The sequence below is a fragment of the Rhinatrema bivittatum genome, chromosome 1 (assembly GCF_901001135.1).
Source record: "Rhinatrema bivittatum chromosome 1, aRhiBiv1.1, whole genome shotgun sequence".
In the NCBI taxonomy this organism is placed as follows: Eukaryota; Metazoa; Chordata; class Amphibia; order Gymnophiona; family Rhinatrematidae; genus Rhinatrema; species Rhinatrema bivittatum.
The window spans coordinates 687,025,086-687,051,500 of record NC_042615.1 but is presented as its reverse complement, the minus strand read 5'-3'; the positions used below and the strand labels follow the sequence as shown (position 1 = coordinate 687,051,500).

At 44.4% G+C, this 26,415-nt stretch overlaps 1 protein-coding gene across 6 annotated transcripts in view; it reads right to left on the bottom strand.

The window, feature by feature from the left end:
• The window catches only part of ARHGEF28 (Rho guanine nucleotide exchange factor 28), a 585,749-nt gene that overhangs the window by 192,898 nt on the left and 366,436 nt on the right, over positions 1 to 26,415 (bottom strand). For all 6 annotated transcript variants that reach the window (XM_029574889.1, XM_029574896.1, XM_029574905.1 and 3 more), the window contains one exon: positions 4,511 to 4,638. In XM_029574889.1, coding sequence (XP_029430749.1) covers positions 4,511 to 4,638 — 128 coding nt within the window. The remainder of the gene's footprint in view (positions 1 to 4,510; positions 4,639 to 26,415) is intronic.

Here is a 26,415-nt window from a genome sequence, read left to right as displayed (position 1 = left end):
GAGGCACCACCGAACCCGATGGCCCTTCCTCTTCTGAGGAATCACTCACTGGAATGGGCGCCGGTGGTGGCAGCAGCGATGCTCCCTTCAGCGGCGAAAGGGCTTGGGACATCGGCGCCAGCTGCGTCGGTAGGAAACCAAGGAGCATAATGAGCCTCACATTTGTGAGGGTACTTTTCTAGACAAAAAATACATATATACTTTTGAAAGTTAAAAAATATGCACTTTATTCCAAACTCTGCTCCCAGGATCACCTCTCCGTAATGTGGGTGAAAGTATGCACAAAGAGACCTTGAACACATGCTTTTATGCATATATACAGCAGGAAAGTTTCAAAAAGCCCATTTTTGCCGATAAAGCACTGTTCTACCCACATTTATGGCTTTTAAAACTCACTCATAAGGAGATGCTTTCTAAGGCATAACATGCAGACGATGAATCATGAAATCCTGACTGGCAAATAATATAATGGAGGATGGAAGACTTTTAGCATACTTGCCAACACTCCAAATAAGAACTCTACAGGTGCTTCCTGTTCTTGTTTCTATAAATACTGAGATATTATTTTCCATTCCACTAGGCATACACTTACTGGACCTTGCCTTGAGCCTCTAAAGAAAGGGCACTAAATATAAAATAAACGAACAGGTAAATAAAAATAAATGAATACATTTGAATATATATGGAATCTTCTGAATTTCAAAAATTGTCGTGTGTCTGAAAGTAAGGCCAGAATTAGACGGCAACTGATGAATGCTGAGAGGTAGCACTTCAATGCAGCGGGGTCCCCACTGCAAAGGGCCTATGAGCTGGGTGCTTCCCTAGAGAGAAAACAACTGGCGCTGGAAGCAATCCATGCAGGATCAACTTACAGTATTCCCTGCCACAGTTGGCATACAGTAGCAAAATGTATCACTGAAAATCAACTAAATCATAGGACCCATACATCAGAAAATCAATTAAGAAATTAAAAAAAAAATACTATTTGATTTGATTTAAATTTTGGGAAACCTGTTCACTCTCAATCATTTATCTCTGAGATTTGATCATGCTGGAACTCTATTATCTGTAGGACATTAATCATCCATACCCCGCACACACACAAAATGAAGTCAATGAATGGCTAAATACATAAAACAAACATTGAATAACCCACCACATGCGTCAAGTGACATAGTGACATTGTAATGACGGCAGAAAAAGACCAAAAGGTCCATCCAGTCTGCCCAGCAAGTTTTTTATGGTAGAAACGGCCATTCCATGCAGGTTACCCCTTGCCTTATATTAAAGGTGATCTATTTTGACAAAAATATGTGAAAAATAATAAATAGTGCAGAAAAATAATAGTTTTAAAAGTACAACAGTGCCATTTGTACTTTGTCTTTTATATTTATATTTTAAAGCTGATCCCAGCTGCAACAGTCATCAACCACACTATAGGGTGAATTTTAAAACCCCAATGTGTGCCGAAATTAGGGGATGCATGAATGTCAGGCCTGTGTGCTGAGCGGATTAAAACCTGCCGGGATACATGCATAACTGCTGCTGTGTGCACAAATAAAAAGTTTCCAAAAGGAGGCGGGGGTATAGGCATGGTCTGGGCGCGGCATGGGCGTTCTGGGATTTAAACATGAAATTTATGCATAAATACTTACACGCACTGGCGCACGCCAGGATCCCCTGCCGCACAACTTTACTTCTGCTATGGATGACGTGTAAGTAGTAAAAGAAAAAACTATAGGCAGATCAGCAGGGTTTCAAAGGGAAGGGATAACAGGGGGGAAGGGAGGCTATTAAACTAGTGGGGTTTAGAAGTCCTGTTCCTTAAATGGGCGAAGTGGGAACAAACTGGGAAAACAGCATTGGTGCATGTGGCTTTTAAAATTCCCCCACTTGTTCAGCAGAAGCTGCGGATGCGCGCACAGGCGCATGTCCACTTAAAACTGCATGCACGTTTGCGTGTGGACAGACTATTTGATAAACATGCGCACATATATGCATGTATGTTATAAAATAGCCACATCCCCAGGTGCAGGCCGCCAAACGTGTGCACGTGAACCTATGCACCACTATGAAAATTACCATCCCGGACTGTAACTTTCAACGTGGCGCACGGGTGCACATTGCCACGTGTTAGCGCAAGCCCAGGGACACGGCGATTTGATAACTTCTCCATACCTAGGTGCACAAATCCCAATTCTACCACATAAGTCAGGGTATTTTATAATGGCTGCGCAAAACACCATTGCTAGTTTCACCAGTTCATCCTTCAATAAAAGAGATATTTTAAAAAATAAATAAATAAAGAGCTAGGTCTTCCAAATCCCCCCTCTGATTTGATAGCCTGCAGTCCCCCCAGTTACCCCAGACACTTTAAACCCCTCCAAAATAGATGGCCTTTTTTTTTTTTTTTTTTTTTTTACAATTTATACCTCCTTCATAGCAGAAGTAAACTTACGCGGCAGTGGACCTAGGCATGTGCCGAGATGCGTACGTATTTATGTGCACATCTTTTGACCACGACCTGAAATACCCATGCCCCGACCAGACCATGCCCCTTTTTGAAACTGAGCGATATGTGTGCGCACAGTGGACGATACATTCACATATGGGTAGTTTTCAAATTTGGTGGGCACGCACAAACCTAACTTATGCGTGCATCTCCCGATTTTGGCGTGCGCCAGGCTTTTAAAATTTACCTTTAAGAGACTCCATAGAAAAGGAAGACTGTATGTAAAGTATTTGGCAAAGAAAACTAAACTGGCTAATAGCATTAACTTTGTGAACTGTGAAACTTACCAAAACAGAACTACAGTTATAAAATAAACGTGTCCTAGATGAGTTCAGTCTTTGTGATTTCCTACTCACTATAATCTCTATTCTGCAAATTTCTTGAGCTGCATAAATGGGTAATCTGTAGATATTTGACTTATGGCATTCTCTCTTAGGCTGCAAAAATCTATTAGGGAGATTTATTTAGCCACAATAGTTTATTGCAGGAGGGGCCAAATAACGCAGGGTGGCATTCCCGCAATATGTGGCCCCTCCCTGACAAATGATTACGGTATGACCGCAGCATGATTTTGTTTCCCCAAAGGAAATAAAACAGCCTGGGGATTGCTGTCAACCCTCGTCCGTCTGTGCCCCCCCCCCCTCCCCTCCCCTCCCCTCCCCACCACCATGGCAGCCCTGGCCACCCTGAGATTAAAAATAAATACGTGGAACACACGTGGTGATGGCTCTTACCCTTCCGCCCCATCTTCAAAGGCCAAAAGCCCCTTGCACAGTAGATAGCCCCCAACCTCTGGTTCATCCCAGCTCCCCCTTCCAAATAATAAAAAATCCCTGGTGTTTAGTGTCCCCACCGCACAACCCCAAAAATGATTCCCCGGGTGGTCTGGGAGGGTAATGTGGTCCCCCACCCCACCCTCTAACCCCTCCGTACCTCGGCAATATTTTTTCAGTAGCTCGCTGGGGGCCCAGGGTGCTCCCTTGTCCCTAGACCAGCAGGGAAATATTTTGTGGGGTTGGGGTTTGGGGGGATACCAGACACCAGGGATAATTTATTATTTGGAAGGAGGTATTGGGATGGGCTGGAGGGGTGGGGGGCTTTCTAATGTGTAAAGGGCTTGTGGCCTTTGAAGGGGAAGATCCATCACTATGCGTATGCCATGTATTTATTTTTAATCTTGGGGAGGCCAGAGCCACCTTGCTAGGTTTATATTGACCTCCGAGGTGATTTGTTTTGGCTTTTAGTGGGGGTGCGCATCAGGCTCCTTAGTCCTTTCAATTTTCCCGAGGGAGCACTCAGGACCCACATTAGCAGCCCAAAGCTTCCTCAGGAAATTTATTTACACCTTCCTGAAATAGAAAAAAGTAAGCCCCATTATTTTATTGTAAGTCAGCTGCATTATTTCATTAGCATTGGATTGACTATGCATAAGCTGCTTTGCATGTATTATACAATTTTATGCATGCAAATACATGCAAAGCAGCTTATTTTCAAAAGGGAAGGAAATCTTTGGTTATATCGCAAAACAGTTTCGCGATATGGCGATATCACGCAATAAACAGCATTTAATGTGCATTACATATCGTGGCTTAGTAAATTCTAGCTCTATATTTGAGCTGGTACGGATCGATATTACTGCTGCACATACATTTTTGCATACCTGATTTAGCTAGAGGTCAGAGGGCAGTTTAAGCAATCACAAGGAATGCATTTCGGAATTAAACCTACTATAGCAAAATTTTGCATTTAGACTCATACAACATCAAAGCCACTCATTTACTTTTGTCATCATGAGCTGTTTGTCCAGCTCTGATTTCCTAACTCCTGTCCCAATGCAGAATGGCAGTTTCCTTGCAGAATACATTTGGATAGGAGTTAGACAACTAAGACTAAACTAACATCTAAGAGTTATGTTAGTAACTCTGAAAATAAATTTTCAAAATTTGTATAGTTTTCTCAGACACCAGCTAGCAAAACACAAACCCAATTATCCCTTACTTTATCCACCACCATGTGGTTTGCATAGACTTCATCTCTTCCATTCAGCATGGCAGTGAGTCTTGATGCAGCAAAGAAAGTAGATGGATTTTTTGATTTTTTGAAGACATCAAAAGAGTGTCGTTTCTCTGTAAGACAAAATTGGGTAGCTGAAATATGAAATGGCTCTTTCCTCTTCCACTATGTCATACATTAGGAGTAAGTTTTGCCCTATTATTTAAATGTATCGGCTCTTGAGATCAACCAAAATTAGTAGCAAATGTAATTATGAAAGCAGAAGAGCAGTTTCAAACTCCCACATTTGTAAAATCCCTCTTGAACAGTGAGGAAATAAAGAAGAGAAAAAGTCAAACAATCTTTCTCAGGGAATTTCATTGTAATTATGTATATTTCCAAGTTAAATTCCTTAACGTCAACAAATAAATCCTGCATGCATATATTGGAACAGTAAAATAGCTGAAGAGGATCGTTTCTGACTGAAGCATGGCATTGCAAACTATAACAACTGCATAATTCACATGAGCTGGTGCTAAATCATTAGTAATGAATTGCTGGTGACGAGTATCCTTCACAAATGAAAGATGAAAGCAAATAATAGAAGACAAGGATCATAACTCATTTACAAGTATCAATAAAATCTGTACTAATTTTTTTTACCATAAATTCCTAAAATATTTATATAAGGTGCACAAATCTCACATTGTGTCATTTTTTCCTAGGCTTAGAGTCATTTTTTTTTAAAACTTATCTAAAAATAAAAGAAGAATATTGTTTTCCAAGTTAGCTTCCAGCAAATAAATGAAAACACTTAAATTTGTGCATATAGCATCCAAGTAAAAATGTGTCCAGTTTTGGCTGCTGTAATATTTCTCTCAAGAGCATAGATTATGAGCTTGATTATTAAGTATATTTCTTCTTTTGTGCTTACAAGAAAGAACCTTAGACAAATTGGGCCCTCCAAGCATTAATCTTAAGCAAAGCTCTTGGAAGGCACATTTTTGTGGTGCATAACCATAAGATTTCAAGAAGATTTATGGAAAAGATTACTGTAACATTCTCACAGATATTCTCTTGTTCTCTCCAAGAGAAAAAATGCACACCTTAGAAGCATCAGTGTTAAAACACTTATGGGTAGATTTTCAAAAAGCTGCATGCGTTGAAAACAGGGGTGAGGCGCGCGGCCCGGCCACACACTTAACCCCTGTTATGTGCAGAACTGCCGGGCCACTTTGAAGTGGTGGGCCTGGGGGCAGGGAGGGGACGGGACGGGACAGCGCCATTCATTGCTTTCCCGGAGCATGCAACTTACTTCAGGTCGGACACTGAAAAAAGGCACAGCAATTATGAAATTGTTTTTATTTGATAATTATGTTTCCAGTCATGGAAATTATTCAGGAGTCTCCCAAGGACCAATCAATAAAAGCACAACAAGGAGACAAATACGTGGAAAACACACATTTTCCAGACAGCTGCTGAATCTTATCAAAACATTTTAATTACTTACGGGTCTATCCTGTAAAGTGCGGCCGCGTTTACCCTGCTCCTAAGCCGCTTTTTACTCACTTTCCGGCCGCGTTAGCCCTTCCTGCGATCCAGAATCCCCTTTAACCTACTCCTACCGCGTCCTAAATTCCCCGGGCAACCTCTTCCGCACGCGGCATTCATATTGCATGCAAACGAGCGAATTAGCTATTCCCTAGCATCCCGTAACCCGCGCCCCGACTATCGCTAGTTTTCCCTGCCGTTTTGAGGCACGTTTAACCTGCAAACTTACCGCCTACCCTGACCCCTGCGGTAGAGGCAGGGGTAAGGGTAGGTGGCAAGCTTTCCCCCAGCCCCCGCTCACTGGCCCCGGCCGCGATCATGGGTGCCAGTCTCCGTGACAGCCCCAGTCCTCTCCCCTGCTCCCAAAGCCAAAAAAAAAAAGCGAAAAAAACGTTGCAGCCCCCCTCCGATGTCCGGACTGGGGCTGCCACGGAGACTGCAACGGCGAAGCAACGGCGAAGCAAAAAAAACGGCGAAGCAAAAAAAAAAACCTAAAGCAAGAAGTAAGTCGCTTCGCCGCTTCCCTCCTCCCGGAGCAAGGCTGCTTTTCGCGCCCTGCTCCGGGAGGAGGGAAGAGTGAAGCGGCGAAGCGACTTACTTTTTGCTTTTGGTTTTTTTCGCTTTTTTTTTTGCTTCGCCGCTGTCATCTCTTCTCCACTCCTCCCTGGTATCTGTCATTTCAAATGACATTTGAAATGACAGATACCAGCGTGGCGTGAAGCCTTAGGCCCGCGCACCCAGGATACTGTATAGGCGCTCTATCCAGTAAAATGGGTTGCGCAGACCTAAGGCTTCACGGACGCGGTTTACATTTAAATAAAATTAGTGTTCAGGATCGAGCGGTAGGTGAGCTGCACTGTGCGTGCGGCAACCGCGGGTGCCGCAGGCACTAACGCAGCTCTTCCTACCGCTTGGTACTGGATAGACCTGTCAATAGGGTAACAAATAAGGGCCTGTTTCACATTAAGGCTTTTCTCCCACACTGTGTCTAGGGAGAAGAAAGCTTACCGGTGAATTTTCAGAGGAGAAATGCTTGTAAATGTAACATATCATTGCAATTTTCAAAAGCCCAGTTACATAGGTAAAGTGCATTTACACGTGTAAAACCCAGTTTGAATTTTAAGCATGTAAATGCTTTTGAAAATCAGATCCTAAGGAAGGTCCTAAAATATAAGGGTCATCTGCACATGCTCCGTAACCTGACCTGCAGCAGAATGAATGCATCAGACCAAGCTGGCCCCACTTTAATAGAAAGAGAGCGGCTGGTCACTTCCAGTACCGAGGACATTGACCAGCCTCAGGCTTTCCAAGGACTGGGGGAATACAGAGGATCCACTGATTACTGGAAAGAGAGGACCAAGAACAGGAAAGCCTGAAAAGCCAACTTACATCCTTGGGAATTGGAGGTCTTGGCTCACAAAGTGATTTTGCATTTCTCAAAACTGTATGCGAAGCACTCAAGAACTAGTGGCAATGTCACTATTCAACAGAACTGGAACCAAGACAAGACTTCTGTCAATAGCATTGGAAATGCACACAGGGAGGTGGGGGAACTCATTTACTGGGCACAGGTGGTTAGAAGGGAACCAGGACGAGGTGTCACACTAGAGGAACTGGAGAGGGGTTGCCTTTTCCAGAATAACAAATACCCCTGAAGGAGCTGACTGCTAAATATACCATTTCTGAAGGGCTTATTCAGGGGCTGCAAACAAGATATACACCTAATTCACAGGAGTGCACTATATTTTACCATATATACCCCTGAAAGCTGTTATGCCTAACTTCTAGCCCACAGTGAAGCACAGGTTAATGACCGAAATGAATGTGTTTTGCAAGTATGCGAAGCCACTGACAAAACAAATTCCATCGGCTTTCATCTGCTGTATATCCTATCCGCTGCACAGACCTCACCTCCCTGGGCAACACATGAGGTTAGAGGGGTGTGGGTGGGTGAGTGTGTATGTGGGGGTGTGTGCGTGTGTGTGTGTGTGTGTGTGGAGAGGGCATAGGTCATGCTTCTGGTAAGAGAAGGTCTCCCTATTTTCTCAAATTGCAAATTTCTCTTGCAGCATCTTCTGAGTCTATCCAAAAACAAAGAGAAGTTCCTGTAAGGCTGTCAGCCCTTGAGTGTAAAATCTTTAGCAGTTACTTGATAATTAGAGGAGAGGTGAAGGAAGTTTCAAGGTTCATCAGGACTAATATCCATCAAGCAGCCGAGAACTGAAATAGATCCAGTTCACAGACTATAGACACCATAGCTCCTGAAAAAATTTGAAACCTGGCACTCAATAAATCAGCTGCTTGGTTTAATGAGGAACTGTGGCTTTTAAGGAGAGAAGGCAGTAAACTAGAAGCCGTATCCCATTCATGAGACTCACTGAACCGCGAATCTGTAATGGCAACAATATCCCAGTCTGCCTCTGCCATTAGGGTCTGCAGATCTGACACGTTATGGCTCTGACTCTGGACATTTGTGCTCATAGCTTTCCTGCTGTTCTTCCTTGGCTTGCTATTTTGCCTGGTCTCCTCTTCCCACCTTTCGCTGAAAAGTGGACTATTCAGCTGTCATCTTTTATTTTCTCCACCCATGTCTGGGTTGGGTGGGGACAATTTTCCAAATCCATTACTTTTATCTGCTACCTCCCTTCCCATAATAAAATGACGGGGATGGGAGATGGAAGAAAAATAAAGATTGCATTTCAAAGAAAACCTTAGAAATGCACAATATACAGAAGCTATACTCTTCTATTTCAGCACAGTTCCTATTTTTTGTTACTGTCCTATTATGTTTCATTATAAATTATTATGTATGTGACCCTTGTTCTCGGCCTTGAATGATGTTGGAAATGAGCGGAACACAAGTTTTTATAAATAAATCCCAAAGCTGTTTTTGATACAATAAATAATATTAAAATCCTATGTGGTACTGAGATGAAGAAAATAGTGGCTATGCCAACTTAATTTTTCAAAATGAAATACAGCATAACTGGGATGAATTAAAGAATCTTTGCCTACTGAGCCCCAAGATTTTTCTCTTTATCTACTGAATAGCCTTATATTAAAATCAAAAACCATCTCTAAGCAGTTGATTTAATAACCTTTAAAAAAAAGTTAAGGGCATTGTGGCCAAAGCCAAGTCAAGTAATAGCCTTTTTGATTCTGGACATGGCTGATTTACAATTCTATTTGATAGCTTCATTAAAGCCATTGCAAAATTATCATAAATGTATCCCCACAATAGGGCACTCATCTAGAACTATCGAAGAAGACTAATTAAAATTAAGATTTAAAAAACTTAGGGGTGAATTTTAGAAGCCTGGCGCATGCCAACGCAGGGAGATATGCACAGACGTCGGGCCAGTGTGCGCCACGCGGATCATAAAAGGCACCCACATGCACGCATATCTCCCAGTACGCCCCCCCAAAAAAATGTTCTGAAAAAAATGTGGGACATGGGCGTTCCTGGATTTATTCATGAAACCAGTGCATAAATATGTAGGCACACAATGCCGGGTCTCCTACTGCATAAATTTACTTCTCCCGTGGATGGCATGTAAGTCCTAAAACAAAAAAAAAATAGGCTAGTCAGTGGGGTAGGGTTCATTCCCAGTTTGCCCTTTACTTGGGCAAACTGGGAATGAACTGGGGAAACTGGTAAATGCGTCAGCGTGCCTGTCTACCAACATCCCCCCACTTACGCAGTAGAGGCGGCATTTGCGTGCACATGCGCACATCCATACAAAATTGTGTGCAAATATATATGCATACCGCCTATTTTATACCATGTGCGCATATATGCACGTGTTATAATATGGCAGCGTGCTTTGGTGCGAGCCAGTAAACGCGCATACATGTGCGCCTGAACAGCCTGTTTAGATGCTACTTTAGTAGAAAACTATTGTCCAATATCTAACCTCTCTTTTTTGGTAAATTAGTTGAGAAAAAGACTGCTCTTCAACTCAGTGACTGGTTAATAAATAATATCTTAGATTGCTGCCCATCCAGATTCCGGACTGGTTTTAGTACAGAGACTGCTCTTGTTTCATTGCTTGATGATTTCTGCTAAAATTTAGATAAAGGCATAGACTCCCTAACTGTTTTTTGGATCTTTCAGCAGCCTTCAACAGTACGGACCACAATTTGTTATCACAATTGGTTGTTCACAGTATTCAAGGACATAATACTGAAATAGTTTAACTCTGCTCTTTTCTTTTTTTTTTTTTTTTTTTTACAGTGCAGAAGAGAGAGACCAAATTAAGGCTGAGATGTTTAACATCTAGAAACTTAAGCATGGGGTCCCACGAGGATCCATGCTTTTTCCCATCTTGCTCAATATTTTCATATTACCACTGGGTGAAATAATATGGAATTTTGGATTAAAATACCAACTTTATGCAGATCACATTCAGATTTGGGTGCTAACTGCAAAGAATGGTTAGAAAAACGAAATTCATGCTTGGTTGAAATCAGTAGATGAATGCATATTAATAAATTAAAGCTTAATGCAACAAAAATGAAGCTAATTTGTATTTTAAAGCCAGCGATTTAAATTTGGTTGCTCCCCATTTACGGCCCGATTTTAAAAGGGCCACGCACAAATTACTGGGGTTACACGCGTGACCAGGCCTTGCGCGCATTTTACAATAGGCCCAGCCCAGTCCCAGGGACGCGTGTGCTTGTATCCGGCTGGCATGCGGAGATTACATCTGCTCCAGAGAAGTACGCAAAAAAAATTGGGGGATAGTTAGAGTAGGTTTAGGGGGCGGGGAGGAGAGTGGAAGAGGGAGGAATGGTAGGGTTAGGGAAGTTCCCTCCCAGTCTGCTCCTTAATTGGAGCGGACTGGGAGGGAACTGAGGACTGGCCGATTGCATTGCCATGCATAGGTTTTAACATTTCCCCCACTGCACGCACGAATCGCGGGCCGTCCGCACATGCAGATTTTAAAATCCGGTGTGCATGGCTATCAGATTTTATAACATGCACATGCTGGCACGCACATTATAAAATTGGCACATGGCCGTGCATGCGCGAGTCTTAAAATCAACCTCATACTGATTAATGGTAAGTTTTTCCCAGTAAATAGGTAAGGGTCACATGGTAAGGGAAAAGGGCCACCGGCACCATTTTGTTTACTGGCGGCCGACAGCCTGAGAGCGGGAGATCGCTCCAGGGACCCCCACTGAACCACCACGGATTTTAGGCATGTTTGGGGGGGGGGTCCGGAGGGTGGGGACTTTGTAATAAACTAAATTTTAAGGGTTGGGGTGGGGTTGGTTTTTTTTAGTGAAAAATCGCCAAAAAAAAAAAAAATGACCCGTTGGAAATAAAGTTTTACACGGGTCGCCCGAGCCGAAGCCCGAGCCAACATGTAAAAACTAAACACATCTCTAATACTCAAGGTGCAGTCACACAATGGGCTCGATACAGTGGCAATGTGAGATTTTTTGTTTTATTCTTGTATTCTTTTTGGATCATTCCTATTATTCTATTTGGTTTTTTTTTTGTTTTTTGGTTTGTTTGTTTTTTGTTGGGGTTTTTTTTTTTTTTTTTTTTTTTTTTTAACTACTCTGGCACACTGAGCAGAGAATTTCAAGGTATTGTCCACAAGGACTCCAAGGTCCTTTTCCTGGGCAGCAATTCCCAATGTAGAACCCAATATCATGTACCTGTAGTTGGGATTATTTTTCCACATTACTTTGCACATTTACGTTTGAGCTGCCATCCAGTTACTCAGCCTATCTAACAAGGTCCTTCCGCAGTTCCTTGCAATCCATTGTCATTTTAACAAATTTTGTGTCATCTGCAAATTTGATCACCTCACTCATTCCCTTTTCCAGATCATTTATGAATATAGTAAACAGTCCAAGTACCAATCCCTGTGGTACTCTAATAACAACCTTTCTCCATTTCGAAAACTATTTAGTTCTACCATCTATTTCCTGCCTTTTAACCAGTTACAATCCACACACACATGTACGCCCGATTTTATAACATGCGCACACATGTTATAAAATCGGGGGTCAGCGCGTGCAAAGGGGTGCACAATTGTGCACCTTGCGCACTGAGCCGCGCTGCCTTCCCCCGTTCCCTCAAATTTGCAGATGACACTAAATTTCTCAAAGTCTCTCTTTACCTAACTACTGTTTTACATCTAACGTGTTTATGATTATACACTTGCTTATTTCCATCATTTGGGTCTGCTTTCCATTTTTTGAACAATGCCCTTTTAGATTTAACTGTCTCATTTCCCCTCACCCATTATACCACACTGATAGTTTGGTCTTCTTTGAACTTTTATTATGCAAAAAATACATTTTATCTGGACTTTTAAAATTAGTAGAAACCCAAAAAAAGAGCTTTTACTGCAGTGGTGCGATTTTATCTGGGCTTCTAAAATTAGTAGAAGCACAAAAAGGGATTATACCAATGTAGGGCCAAGTCTTTGAAATTTAGTACAAAAAAATCATCAGAGCAATTACAGATTTAATATTTAGAAGATAATTTAAGGCTTGATGGTTTTAATCTATTTTTATCACATCTGATCCTGATTCCATCAAGCTGAGCTAAAAAAAAAGTATATTATTAAATATAGTATGAAAATGGGAATGGTCTGGATTGCCCTGTTGGAATGACTTTTTCTGGTTTACTGTTACATTTACACTAAAGGTAATACTTCATGAAGAGGCTTGTAGGAATGGATAGGACATACCTAAGATTTGCCACTTGGCCTAATAGTTAGACCTCTAGTTATTTTTTATTATTGTATAATTATTGTTTTGTCTTCTTTTATTATTTTTATTTATAAATATTTAAATTTCACAAAGTATAAATAAACTTTGTCATAGCAATCAGGACAGAGATCATAAAAGGATAAAGTTATTGAAATGTAACATTATTAAAGGAAAAGGATAACCTGGCTTCTTATACGCTATTAGTATTCAATCTAAACTAAGGGGAAAAGCAAACAGCAACAGGAGAAAAAAAAAAAACAGAAAACAAAAACTCAAAGTAACTGGAATCTAAGCATGATCCATCCTGGAATATGAAATATAGTGAACTAACATGTATTACCCTTTTTAGGCTCTGGCAAAGATGTGGTAACTTTTCTGGATATCCAGGAAAACTCTTAACAAATCTAGAGTAAACAATCCACAATATGTTACCAAACATTTACAGGGTTTAAGGCAGTATAAAAGATGCCCCAAGAGGATGAGTCCCCTGCTGCATTGCCAAAAAAAGGCTTCTTCTCTTCTGTGTAAATTTTGCATAGTCTGGACAAATCCAGATTCTTAGCTCCAAAAATAACTCATTACAATATAGGCAGATAACCATGTTTAATTCAAACACAAGAGAGACCAGGAGGGGGGCCCTATTCTGATGTTCCAATTTTTACTGCTCTAAAAGGGCTGTCAGATCAAGACTATTGATTGTGAGCTGTTCCACATCCTGCTCTTCTTCCATGTTCCCTTTACATCTTCCAGCTGGAAAAATAGATCTCATTCATCAGTAGGATGACCTTAGCACACATATGGAGAACTTCTACAAGATATATTTTTAAAAAGGCTCTCAAGGCACCATCTCCATGACTTTAGGGAAATTTAACAAATGGAGATCCAAGTGTCTAATACGATTTTCCAAATACTTCATTTTCTGATGTAAAATACTCTTATCTTGGATTAGAGCAGAGGTCACATCTTTGATCTCTTTAATGATTGTGAACAAATGCTTCCCTATTTTGTGTTAGGCAACAAATATCAAAAGTTCACTTCAAAAATGATCTCACCGGAGTCCCTTCATAAGGCATCCAAGATAACCACAGGAGACTTAACGAGCAAGGAATGAGACTTACTGGGCTTTGACACTAGTGGATTCTGGAGCACTTGCTCCTGTTGACTTCTCAGCAGCGTTCTTGCCTCCCTCAGCAACAAACTAGCTCTCTCCTCCACTAGTCTTCCACTCTCTCTCTCTAATCCAAGGATCCCAGCCTACCTCTCCTACTACAGCCTGTGATGTTATGCAAGAAGTACAGTGGAACCCAGCTCTTTACACAGCGTAAACAGCGATAGCATGATCAGTCTGTGCTGAAAACACCATCTGGCTCAGAATGCACTTCTGGCAGTGGTGGTGGCTGATCAGGACGACTTGTGGACACTTCATGACCCAGCTGGTCTGACAATCTTCTGACAAAACCTGCAATGGATCTCGAGTCCTCCATAGCTCCATGGGTGCAGCAGTGAAGCAGTCGATTCTCTGTTGATCTGATGGAAGGGACAAGCTTTCAGAGGAATAAGCTCTGGCTGTTCCCTTCCTCTGCACTGACATTTTCAAGAAACAAAAGGTATGTAGGAAACAAATTCAAGGGTCTAGCAAGGACCAAAAGTGAAAGCTGCTCACACCATCATCTTGGCTCCACCCTTTTTACATTTTAATTGGCTACTGAATTTATGATTGATTAATCTTGCTTATATAGCAAAACAACTGCATTGCTTGCCTATGTATTTTTATATTTCATGTAACATATGTACATCGCCCTGAGCTGCATTTGAAAAAGTGGTATAAAAATACAATACATAAATACCATTTTAAATCTAGCAAAACTAAGTAAATTGGGGGGCTGCTGTGCTCACCCTTAATCTTAAAAAACCACATGCAAGCATCACACTGGCACATGTACAGCATGAATACAGGGTGAACATCTCAAGCATGGCTGTAGCGAAGAGGCTGCGGCTATAATAAAAAGGCATACACCTCTTACTCAAAAGTGTAAAAACAAAACCCCAAGAAATGAAAGAGATTATAATTTTAAAAAATGGAGACATCTATCTGCTTTTGGATCACATGCACTGGGTCGTTAACTTTTAAACTGATGCGCGTGTGCAAATGTGCGCGCGTTTGCCAGCGTGCGCACATGGATGCGATTTTATAACATGCGCGCGTCTATGCACACTACCTACATGCATACGCAAGCACAATTTTATATCGACGCGTGCATGTGCGCGTGAATACTGTCTCTCGCGCTTAAGTGGGGGGATTTTAGTAGATGAACGCGGCGACACATTAGGGCCTATTTCCCTGTTCACTCCCAGTTCACCCCTGTAAAGGAGCAGACTTCCTAAACCCCCTCCCTAATCTGCCTCCCTTTTACCCTACTAGCCCTGGCCCCTAATCCCCTGCTGATTACCCTAAATGTTTTTATTTTTCTCCTTACCCGCAGTCCATGGCAGCAGCAACTTACGCGGTCGTCAGATCCCGGCACACGCTTGTGCGCAACTCTGATTTAATGGCGCCGTCCTGGCCCGCCCATGCCCCACCCTCGGCCCACCCCTTTTGCGAAATGCTTTCCAATGCGGCTTACTGGGAGATACGCGCGTGGCTGCAGGCCTCTTAACATTCGCGTGGTCTGCGCACATCCTAGTCATGCACATATCTCCCAGATTTGCTGTGGGTAGGACTTCTTTAATTCGCCCTTCAGCATTTTCCACACAGCCCAAATGGGAGAAAGACTTTAGAACATCTGACCCATAGTAATAAACCCAAAGCAACAGTAACAGAGACAAGAAATAGACAAGCTGATATTTAGAAGAATGTAGCTAGTGCTGTTAGTGTAACTAATGCTTGATGGTATCATGGTGTGCTTTTGCCATCTTCATATTTCAATAAAGTCAATTGAACACACAATAAAGAATTAACAATTAGCATTTTCTCATTCTGAAAGGAGAATCTGCGATTATTGGGTCAAAATGATTTAGACATGAAAGGATTTTGGCACACTGTCAGGTGCTAAAGGCACTCTGATTCATAATACATTCAGGGCATGACATAGCTGTGATGCACGCCCTATCAGATGTTATTGCTTACATAATGCACAGTGCACCTTAACATGTGAAATAGCTTCATAAACATAAACACAATTGGAGCAACTGACTTGGCTAAAATGATTTCACATCAAAACCCAGGAACAGCAGAAATAAGAAAACCTCAAACACCTTTCTTAACTTATTTACACGTAATAGTATCAGAAACCTACTAGAATGCTTTAGATTAAAATCAATAACAATTACAACATTTCTTTAAAAGCACTAAATCATAAGCTGCTTTAATCAGGGACTTCTCTAGTTGTTTCATAATATTAACAAGTTATCACCTCCCCCACGCACAAAGAAGGGCACACCCTGGACCTCCTCTTTGTCAACTCCAGCATTAGCCTACCCTCTAAACCACACTGTACCCCCTTGTCCCATGGTCCGATCACGCTATTGTCAAATCCTCCATCTCTATAAAGATACCCAACCAACCATCCAAATCCCCCTCCACCACATCTTTTGCCTACAGAAAATCCTGCCCCAGTGAGGACCTCACTTCAGCCTTTGCCAGCTCTTCTCTGAAACTCAAACTGCCTCAACTCCAAACACAGCCCTAGACTCTTGGAGCCCAATCACCTTAGACAATCGCAAAAAAACTGTGCCCTATCACCACACATAAAACTAAACTATCTGCAAAAAAAACAAAACCCATGGTACTTCCCCCAGACCTCAAACTAATGAAATTATTATTATTATTTAACATTTTTATATACCGACCTTCATGAAAGAAAATTCATATCAGATCGGTTTACAAATAACATGAGGGGAATAACAAAGTCAACCATATAACAAGAAATGAAAGTTACATATAACAAGGGGTATTAACCTGGAGGGCTAGGATAGCCGGAGCGATAGAGAAGGCATAACTGAACAAGTTAGATAATACAATAATATGATGAGAGAGGCATAAGTGTATAGGCTACATTTGTCAGAGAGTTTAGGTAGGAGTCAGTGTCTGAATTAGTGAGGAATTGCTGGATCTGTAGGTTAAGTGAAGGCCTGGATGAAGAGCCATGTCTTAAGTTTTTTACGGAAGGTAAGCGGGCATAGTTCTAATCTGAGTTCTGTGGGCATCTTGTTCCAGATGGCTGGGCCAGCTGTAGAGAAGGTTCGTTCTTTGGTTGATGATAGACGAGTAGATTTCGTTGTAGGGGGTTGCAGGGTGCCTTTATATGCTTCTCGAATCGGTCTGTCTGATGAGTATAATTTGAGGGGAATCTGGAGGTCTAGTTGTTGTTGGTTGTGAATGACTTTGTGGATTATAGTGAGAGCCTTGTGTAATATTCTATATTTGATTGGCAGCCAGTGCAGGTTCTGTAGTATGGGAGTGATGTGTGTTCCTCTGTTGGTATTAGTCAGGATTCTTTGCCGCAGCATTTTGGAGCATCTGTAATGGTTTGATAGATGAAGTAGGGAGCCCGAGGAGAAGAGAGTTACAGTAATCTGTTTTGGAAAAGAGTGTGACTTGGAGCACTGTCCTGAAATCTTGGAAGTGGAGGAGGGGTTTGAGCCTTTTCATGACTTGTAATTTATAAAAGCAGTCCTTGGTAGTGTTATTGATGGCTTTCTTAAGATTCAGACGGTTATCAATGATTACTCCAAGGTCCCTTACTTGCGTGATCTGGGTGTTGCCTGCTGGTGGATTGATTAAGGCCGAGTGGTCCGAGGAGATGATTAGGAGTTCAGTCTTATTTGCATTCAGAACTAGATTCAAGTTGGTGAGCAGACTGTTTATAGATTTGAGGCAGATTTCCCAAAAGGCGAGAGATTTAGGGAGAGATTCTGTAATGGGAATCAGAATCTGTACGTCATCTGCATAGAGATAGAATTTTAATTTTAGGTCCGTAAGCAGTTGACAGGGGGGCAGGAGGTATATATTGAATAGTGTGGGTGACAAGGAAGAGCCTTGTGGTACTCCTAATGTTGATTTGACATCTGGGGATTCGTTGTTATTGATTTTTACTTTGAAGCTTCTGTTACTTAGAAAGGAGTTAAACCAGCTGTGTGCAGACCCTGTTAATCCGATTTCTGCTAGGCGATTTAGTAGGATGGAGTGGTTCACGGTGTCAAATGCGGATGAAATGTCCAGAAGGACTAGGATAAAAGATTGACCTTTGTCTAGGCCCATGAGGATGTGATCGGCAAGGGAGATAAGTAGGGTTTCTGTACTAACTGCTTTACGAAAGCCATATTGGGATGGGTGAAAGATATTGTGCTCTTCCAGGTATACAGAAAGTTGTGTATTAACAACTTTCTCCATGATTTTTTGCTAAAAAAGGGAGGTTGGATATGGGGCGGAAGATGGAGGGTTCATTTGTGTCGAGGTTAGGTTTCTTCAGGAGAGGTTTGAGGGATGCGGTTTTCAGCCTGTCCGGGTAGATTCCTTGGGTGAGTGAGCAATTTATAATGTTAGCCAATGCTCTGGAAATAGTATTCGGGATGAGAAGCAGTAGTTTAGTTGGAATGTGATCTGTTGGGTGGTTTGATGGTTTTAGTTTCTTAAGTATAGATTCGATTTCCAGTGGTGTTGTAGGTTCAAAGGAATCAAGGATGGCCCCAATATAAGTCCTGGAATTGAAAATTATGGAGGGTGGAGTTGCATTGTTTGGTAGGCGTGCTAATGTGTCTGCAGTTTTTTTCTGAAAGTAGAGTGCTAATTCATCTGCTTTGGTTTGTGCTTGGTCGTCTGGAATGGTGGGTGTAGGGGATTTTGTGAGTTGGGAGACGTAAGAGAATAGGGTCCTGGCATCAAATTGAAGGTTGTGTATTCTGTGGGCATAGAAGTCTCTTTTTGTCTTTAAGATGGTGATCCTGTAGTTGTGGAGGGTGCGTTTGTAATCTGATAAATTAGTGGAGTTGGGGATCTTACGCCATTCGTATTCTTTGTGTCTGAGATATGAGCTCAGGCAGAAAGAATGCACATGGCGTAAAGACCCATCCCTGCAAAAAACATCCATATTCAAATCCTCACTACATCTCTACAGGCTAGCCACCCTTAAAGCCAAACGAGACTACTACGCCCTAAGAATCCACGATTACAAATATAACCCCAATGCCCTCTTCACCTATGTTTCTTCCCTTACCAAACACACATCCCCCCCCCCATTCCTGACAGCGAAGCCAGCAGCAAATGTGAAGAACTGGGATGCTACTTTCATGACAAAATCGCAACCATCCTTCTCTGATTTCCCTCTACTCCCTCCTCGCTCCCAGCTGCTACAGGCACTGACCCCACCCTCGTCCTCCTTTAACGACCTTGAACTCGTTTCATCCACTGAAATAGCAAATGTTGCTTACCTGATGTAACAGGTGTTCTCACAGGACAGCAGGATGTTAGTCCTCACAAATGGGTGACATCGAGGATGGAGCCCACCACGGAAAACTTCTGTCAAAGTTTAAACAGAACTTTGACTGGCCCCTACTGGGCATGCCCAGCAAGGCACTGACCCTGCAGCCAGCAGGGGTCTCCCTTCAGTCTGGTTTTCAAAGCTACAGGCAGTGCCTAAAAAGTAAAAACAAAACGAACCCAACACCGCGGGGGTGGCGGGCAGGTTTCGTGAGGACTAACATCCTGCTGTCCTGTGAGAACACCTGTTACATCAGGTAAGCAACATTTGCTTTCTCACAGGACAAGCAGGATGGTTGTCCTCACAAATGGGTGAGTACCGAGCTGAGGATGTTCCTGACCTGCACCAAATGTACCCAACGATGTGCAACAGGCACAACAACTGGGGTGGAATTGGGAAAGGGCATCCGCACCCTACCGGGAAGGTGGAAGGGTGTTGGTACATCATGTTGGAAAAAGGTTACGCAAGACAGATTGGCCAAAGATGGAGTCTTGTCTTCCAGCTTTGTCCAAACAATAATGGGCTGCAAAGGTATGGAGAGAACTCCAGGTTGCAGCCTTACAGATGTCAGGAAGCGGCACCGATCGAAGGTGTGCTACTGAAGTCGCCATGGCCCCTCACAGAGTGTGCTTGACACGGTCTTGGAAAGGAATGCCAGCTTGCTGATAACAGAAGGAAATGCAGTCCGCCAACCAGGAGGAAAGAGCCTGCTTACCCACAGGTTGTCCTAACTTGTTAGGATGGAAGGAGACAAACAATTGAGTGCTCTTTCTGTGAGCAACTGTACGGTCTAGATAAAACGCTAGAGCTCGTTTACAGTCTAGGGTATGCAGAGTCTGTTCCCCAGAGTTGGAATGGGGCCTGGGAAAAAAGATAGGTAGTATGATGGATTGATTGATATGAAATTCAGAAACTACCTTGGGTAAAAATTTAGGGTGAGTGCGGAGTACCGCCCTGTCCTGCAGGAGTTTAGTGTAAGGCGGATAGGTGACTAAGGCCTGTAACTCACTAACCCTGCGAGCTGAAGTAATAGCCAACAGGAATAATACTTTCCATGTGAGATACTTCAATTCACAGGAGTGCAGAGGTTCGAAAGGTGGTTTCATAAGACGACCAAGAACCAGATTAAGGTCCCAAGATGGGGCCGGAGGACGTAAGGGTGGCTTCAGATGGAGCAAGCCTTTAAGAAAGCGTGTCACCAGGGGTTGTACTGAAATAGGGACACCCTCAATACCTTTATGGAAGGCGGCTACCGCACTGACATGCATCCTAATGGAAGAGGTTTTAAGACCTGATTCCGATAGATGCCATAAATAGTCCAAGAACTTAGAGATTGGACAGGAAAGGGGATCAAGGGACTGAGAAGTGCACCATGATGTGTACCTTTTCCATTTGTATGAGTAAGACTTTCTTGGGGAAGGCTTTCGTGAAGCTATCAGGACCCGAGAAAACTGAATCCGAAAGGTTAAATGGTTGAAGGACTAACCTTTCAACATCCATGCCGTCAGGGACAAGGCTTGGAGGTTGGGATGGAGGAGGCATCCGTCGTTTTTTGAGTGAGAAGATGCGGGTCCATTCCCAGAGGAATGTGCCTGCGGATGGAGAGATCCTGGAGTATTGGAAACCATTACTTGGCGTGGCCAGTAAGGCGCTATCAGGGATCATGGTTCCTCCGTCCTGGCGTAGCTTCACGAGAGTCTTTGACACAAGAGGAAGTGGAGGGAATGCATAGAGTAGACCGGTTGTCCACTTGAGGGAGAATGCATCCCTCGGCCGAGAGTGCTGGCTCCGAATGAGAGAGCAGTAATCGTCCACTTTGTGGTTCTGAGGGGACGCAAAGAGGTCTATGCGGGGAGAACCCCACTTGTGAAACAGAGAGGTCGCTACCAGAGGATCGAGTGACCACTCGTGTGGTTGGAAGACACGGCTCAGCTGGTCTGCCAATACATTGTCTACTCCCGGCAGTAAGGGCCCTGAGGTACATGGAGTGGGAGAGGGCTTCCGCCCAGATCTGCGCAGCTTCCTGACACAGAAGGAAGGAGCCTGTGCCTCCCTGCTTGTTTATGTACCACATGGCCACTTGGTTGTCCGTCTGGATTAAGATTATCTGATGGAATAGATGATCTTTGAAAGTTCGGAGCGCATAGCGGATTGCTCGAAGTTCCAGGAAATTGATCTGGTGTTCGGCTTCCTCTTTGGACCATAACCCTTGGGTTTGGAAGTCGTCCACATGGGCTCCCCAACCGATGTGAGAAGCGTCGGTGGTTAGGATACTTGCGGATCCGGTGAAGAAAGGGTAAGCCCCTGAAGGAGGTTGACCCGAGTCGTCCACCAGGTTAAGGATAGGCGTAGCGCCTGTGTGACTGTGATAATGGAGGACAGAGGCTGAAAAGCTTGAATCCATTGGTGTCGTAGAGTCCATTGCGTTACTCTCATGGCTAGTCGGGTCATGGGAGTGACTTGAACCGAGGATGCCATGTGTCCTAGGAGAATGAGGAACTGGCAAGCCTTGGCAGTGTGTTGCGACTGGAGCTGGCGAGCTAAGGACATGAGAGTGTGGACTCGTTGAATTGGAAGGTAGGCTTTTGCCTGTAAGGTGTCCAAGTCTGCCCCAATGAAGGATAAGGTCTGAGATGGGACCAAGCAAGATTTCTCGTAATTGACAAGAAACCCTAAGGAAAGGAGTGTGTGAATTGTCAATTTTAGGGAGGATTGAGCAAACTGAGGGGTAGAGGCCCTGATGAGCCAATCGTCCAGATAGGGGTAGACGTGGACACCTTCCTTCCTGAGAAATGCTGCTACTACTACGAGACACTTGGTAAAGACTCGTGGAGCAGATGCCAGACCGAAAGGTAGTACCCGGTATTGATAATGGTCGTGGCCTATCAGAAAACGCAGATACTTGCGATGAGATTGTGTTATCGCAATGTGGGTATAAGCGTCCTTGAGGTCGAGAGAGCACAGCCAATCCCCCTTTTGCAACAGAGGGAGCAAGGCGCCCAGGGTTACCATCTTGAACTTTTCTTTTTGCAGATACTTGTTGAGGGCTCGAAGGTCCAGAATTGGACGAAGCCCCCCTGATTTCTTTGGTATTAGGAAGTATCTGGAATAGAATCCTTTCCCTTGTTGAGAAGGAGGGACGGGTTCTATAGCATTTGATTGTAGAAGAAGGAATACTTCTTGTTGTAATTGAGTCAAATGGCTGGTTAGACTCCATGCCTGAAGGGGCGGGGAGTCTGGCGGAAGTGTTATAAAGTTGAGGTGGTAACCCTGTGCGATAATTGCTAGCACCCACTGATCTGAGGTGACCTGTTTCCAACGGTGTAAGAAGTGGTACAGACGACCTCCCACAGGGATGTGTGGAAGAGGGAGTTGGCTTGTGCTCAATACAGGGAAGTCAAAGGCCCGCCGCAGGCCCAGGAGGTGGGGCTACAGTAGGCCTTTGCTTTCGCGGCTGACGAGGCTGAGGCCTGTTAGAGGACCGTACAGGACGAGCCCTAGTTGACGGAGGGTAGTAGCGACGTGGTCGAAAGAACGACTTTTTAGAGTCCTTCTTTTGCGGTTGCTTGGAGGTCACCTCAGGTGGGATAGACGAGAGTTGTTTCAACGTCTCATGGTGGTCTTTTAACTCTGCCACAATCTGTTGAATTTGTTCTCCAAACAAATTGTCGCCTAAGCAGGGTAAATCAGCAAGACGATCTTGGACCTCTGGGCGAAGGTTGGATGACTTTAACCAAGCCCAACGTCTGGCTGAGATGGCTGTGGCTGAAACCTTCGTGGAAGCATCGAATATATCTTAGGCAGTCCTAATCTCGTGCTTCCCTGCCTCAAATCCCTTGTGAAGAAGGGCTTGAAGTTGCGGTTGGTACTGGTCCGGTAACGTGTCAGCGTAGTCTTGCATCTGCTTAAGGATAGCTCTGTTGTATTGAGTCATATAGAGCTGATATGAAGCTATGCGTGAAATCAACATAGCTCCATGGTACACTTTTCGTCCCACACTATCCAGGAACTTGTTGTCCCTGGTAGGTGGGGTAGAAGAGTGTGGCTTAAGACGCTTGGCCTTCTTCTGCGCAGACTCAACTACAACACAGCGATGATCCAGTTGAGGCTTTTGGAAACCTGGTGCTGACTGGACAAGGTATGTGGAGTCAGCTTTCTTATTAACTGGAGACACCGATGAAGGAGATTCCCAGTTTTTCTTGAGCAGATCCAAAAACACCTGGTGTATAGGGATGGAAGCGATGATTTTTTGGAGCATCCAGAAATTGAAGTAGTTCCATCATCTGGTGTCTATCATCGGCTTCAGATTGTAACTGAAAAGGTACAACTTCTGACATCTCTTTTACAAAATTAATGAAAGAGAGATCCTCAGGAGGAGATCTTTTTCTACTCTCTGTAGGAGATGGCGGCGAAGGCAAATCTGTGTCAGAAGATGTATCATCATCATCACCCCAGGTATCGTAGGGATCATGTGGGGCTTGTAGCCCCGATGGACCTGGCTGAGGTTCTGAGGGCATCGATGGAAACCGAGGTGGAATCGGTGCCGTAGGTGGAATCAGAAATGGCATCGATGGCTTCGGTGCTGCCGATGGAATCGGTGCCTGGCGCGGAATCGATGGAGCCGAAGGATATATCGGTGGAGATATGCCAGGAGGTACCGATGGAACCACCCCGGAAGGGGGAATCCGAAACGGTGTTTCTCCTGCCGATGAGAATCCAGTCGGAGACGGTGGTGTTGTCGATGGCACTGGAATCACCGATGGAAGGGCCGTCATGAGCGCCTCCATACGGCTGAGTAGCGGTGGCTAACGCTTGTACAACGGCTCGGTGGTCGGTTCCCTCCTCGGTGGCGAAGCCGGTGCCGGTGTCGGTGCTGGGGGCGGCACTGGAACCGGTGCCGGAGACGGTGCCGATGGAGATTGTAATTTCTTCATCGCCTTCTCGATGGCCTCCTGGACCAGCCGGTCCAGTTCTGCCCGGAGACCAGGGGTAACTATACCCGGCTCAACGGGAGAGGGAGGCTGAGGCAGGGCCGGAAGGACCACCGTAACCGGTGGGATCACGGCCCCCGCACCCCGGGAGGGTGGGGGGTTCCTCGATGCCGGCGAACGAGACGTGGAGGGTGTTCCGGTCTGTTCGGCGGCTTCTTGTCGGTGGCTCGGCTTGAACAGAGGTCGATGGCTGTGGATCCTCGACAGGCCGAGACTTGTGCCGTCGATGGCGATGCTTTTCTTTCCGATCCCCTCGCCCATCCGGGGAAGGGACGGGAGTCGACGGCCGAGAAGCGATCGATGGCGGACGGTCACCGGAGGGTTGGCGATGATGGTACAACTTCGACGGTGCCGGTTCCGATGACGTCGATGCTATCGATGGCGTTGGGGTGGGTGCATGGAAGAGGAGCCCCATCTTCTCCATCCTGGCTTTGCGACCCTTGGGTGTCATTAAGGCACATTTGGTGCAAGTCAGGACATCATGCTCACTACCCAAACACATTACACAAACCCTGTGGGGGTCTGTGATGGACATAGTCCGGGTACAATCCGGACAACGGCGGAACCCCGTTGCCATGGCTGAAAGCCAAAATTTAGGCTGGGGATCGGTAAGTGCCAACAGGCCTCAAGGGCCAAAATCGACGGCAGTCGATGGAAGAAGGCAAAAAACTTACCGGGTTCCGAAAGATGACTAAAAAATTTGTCGAAGGGAGACCCCTGAGGGGCAAATTTTCTTAGGAAATTAATTTCCAGATTCCTGTCAGGAACGTGGTTAGAGAGCTCCTTTCACCGCGTGGCAACTGCTGCGCGGAAAAAAGAAGACTGAAGGGAGACCCCTGCTGGCTGCAGGGTCAGTGCCTTGCTGGGCATGCCCAGTAGGGCCAGTCAAAGTTCTGTTTAAACTTTGACAGAAGTTTTCCGTGGTGGGCTCCATCCTCGATGTCACCCATTTGTGAGGACAACCATCCTGCTTGTCCTGTGAGAACACATCTATCCTCAAAAAGATGAAACCTGTGACTCATTCATCAGACACTATCCCCACCAAAGCCCTCCTCACCATACCTGACATCATTTCCAAACCCATTGCAGATGTTATCAATTACTCCCTCTCTTCAGGCATTGTCCCTGACCCACTCAAGCATGCTGTGGTCAAACCACTGCTCAAAAAACCTGCACTTGACCCCAAGGACCCCGCCAACTTTCGCCCTATCTCCAATCTCCCTTTCATCTCAAAAATCATGGAGAAGGTCGTCAACTCGCAACTTACAGAATTCCTTGAAACTCACAACCTTCTCCACCCCTCTCAATTTGGCTTCCGTAAACACCTCAACACTGAGACCCTCTTACTTTCCTTGACTGACTACTTACTCAGGGGAATGGATCAAGGTCACAGCTACCTTCTTGCTCTACTGGACATTTCAGCAGCTTTTGACACCATAAATCAAACCCACCTCCTTGCCCGCCTAACCGACATTGGCCTTTCTGGCACAGCCCTTAAGTGGTTCTCATCCTACCTCGACAATAGGAAATTCACCGTGAAAATAGGCAATGCTGAGTCTTCCCACTACGCCCTCGCCCAAGGAGTCCCCCAAGGCTCCTCCCTCTCTTCCACCCTCTTTAACATTTACCTCACCCCCTTGTGCAAACTCTTATCAGAACTTAGCCTCAAATTCTTTCTCTACGCTGATGATGTGCAAATCATCATACCCATTCAAGGCTCCCTATCTGACACCCTTGAATCCTGGGGAAACCATCTCGCTGCCATCAACTCCTTACTTACCAGCCTCCACCTTGCTCTAAACACTGCCAAAACTGAACTCCTCCTCATATCCCATCACCCCCCTACCAATCCCGCACTCTCAATTGACTCTATCAAGATTCCTCATGCACAGCCCTGCGCAAGGAACCTGGGGGTCCTAACGACCAACAACTGAACTTCAAAAAACATATCAGTGCCATACTCAAAGAGGGTTTCTTCAAACTTAAAGTCTTAAAAAACCTGAAACCTCTCCTTCACGCTAGTGACTTCCGCACTGTTGTCCAGGCTACACTGGCATCCAAGATGGATTACTGTAACTCCCTCTTTCTTGGCCTACCTTACTCCTCCTTAAAGCCCCTCCAAATGCTACAGAACACTGTAGCCAGAACCCTCTCCAAC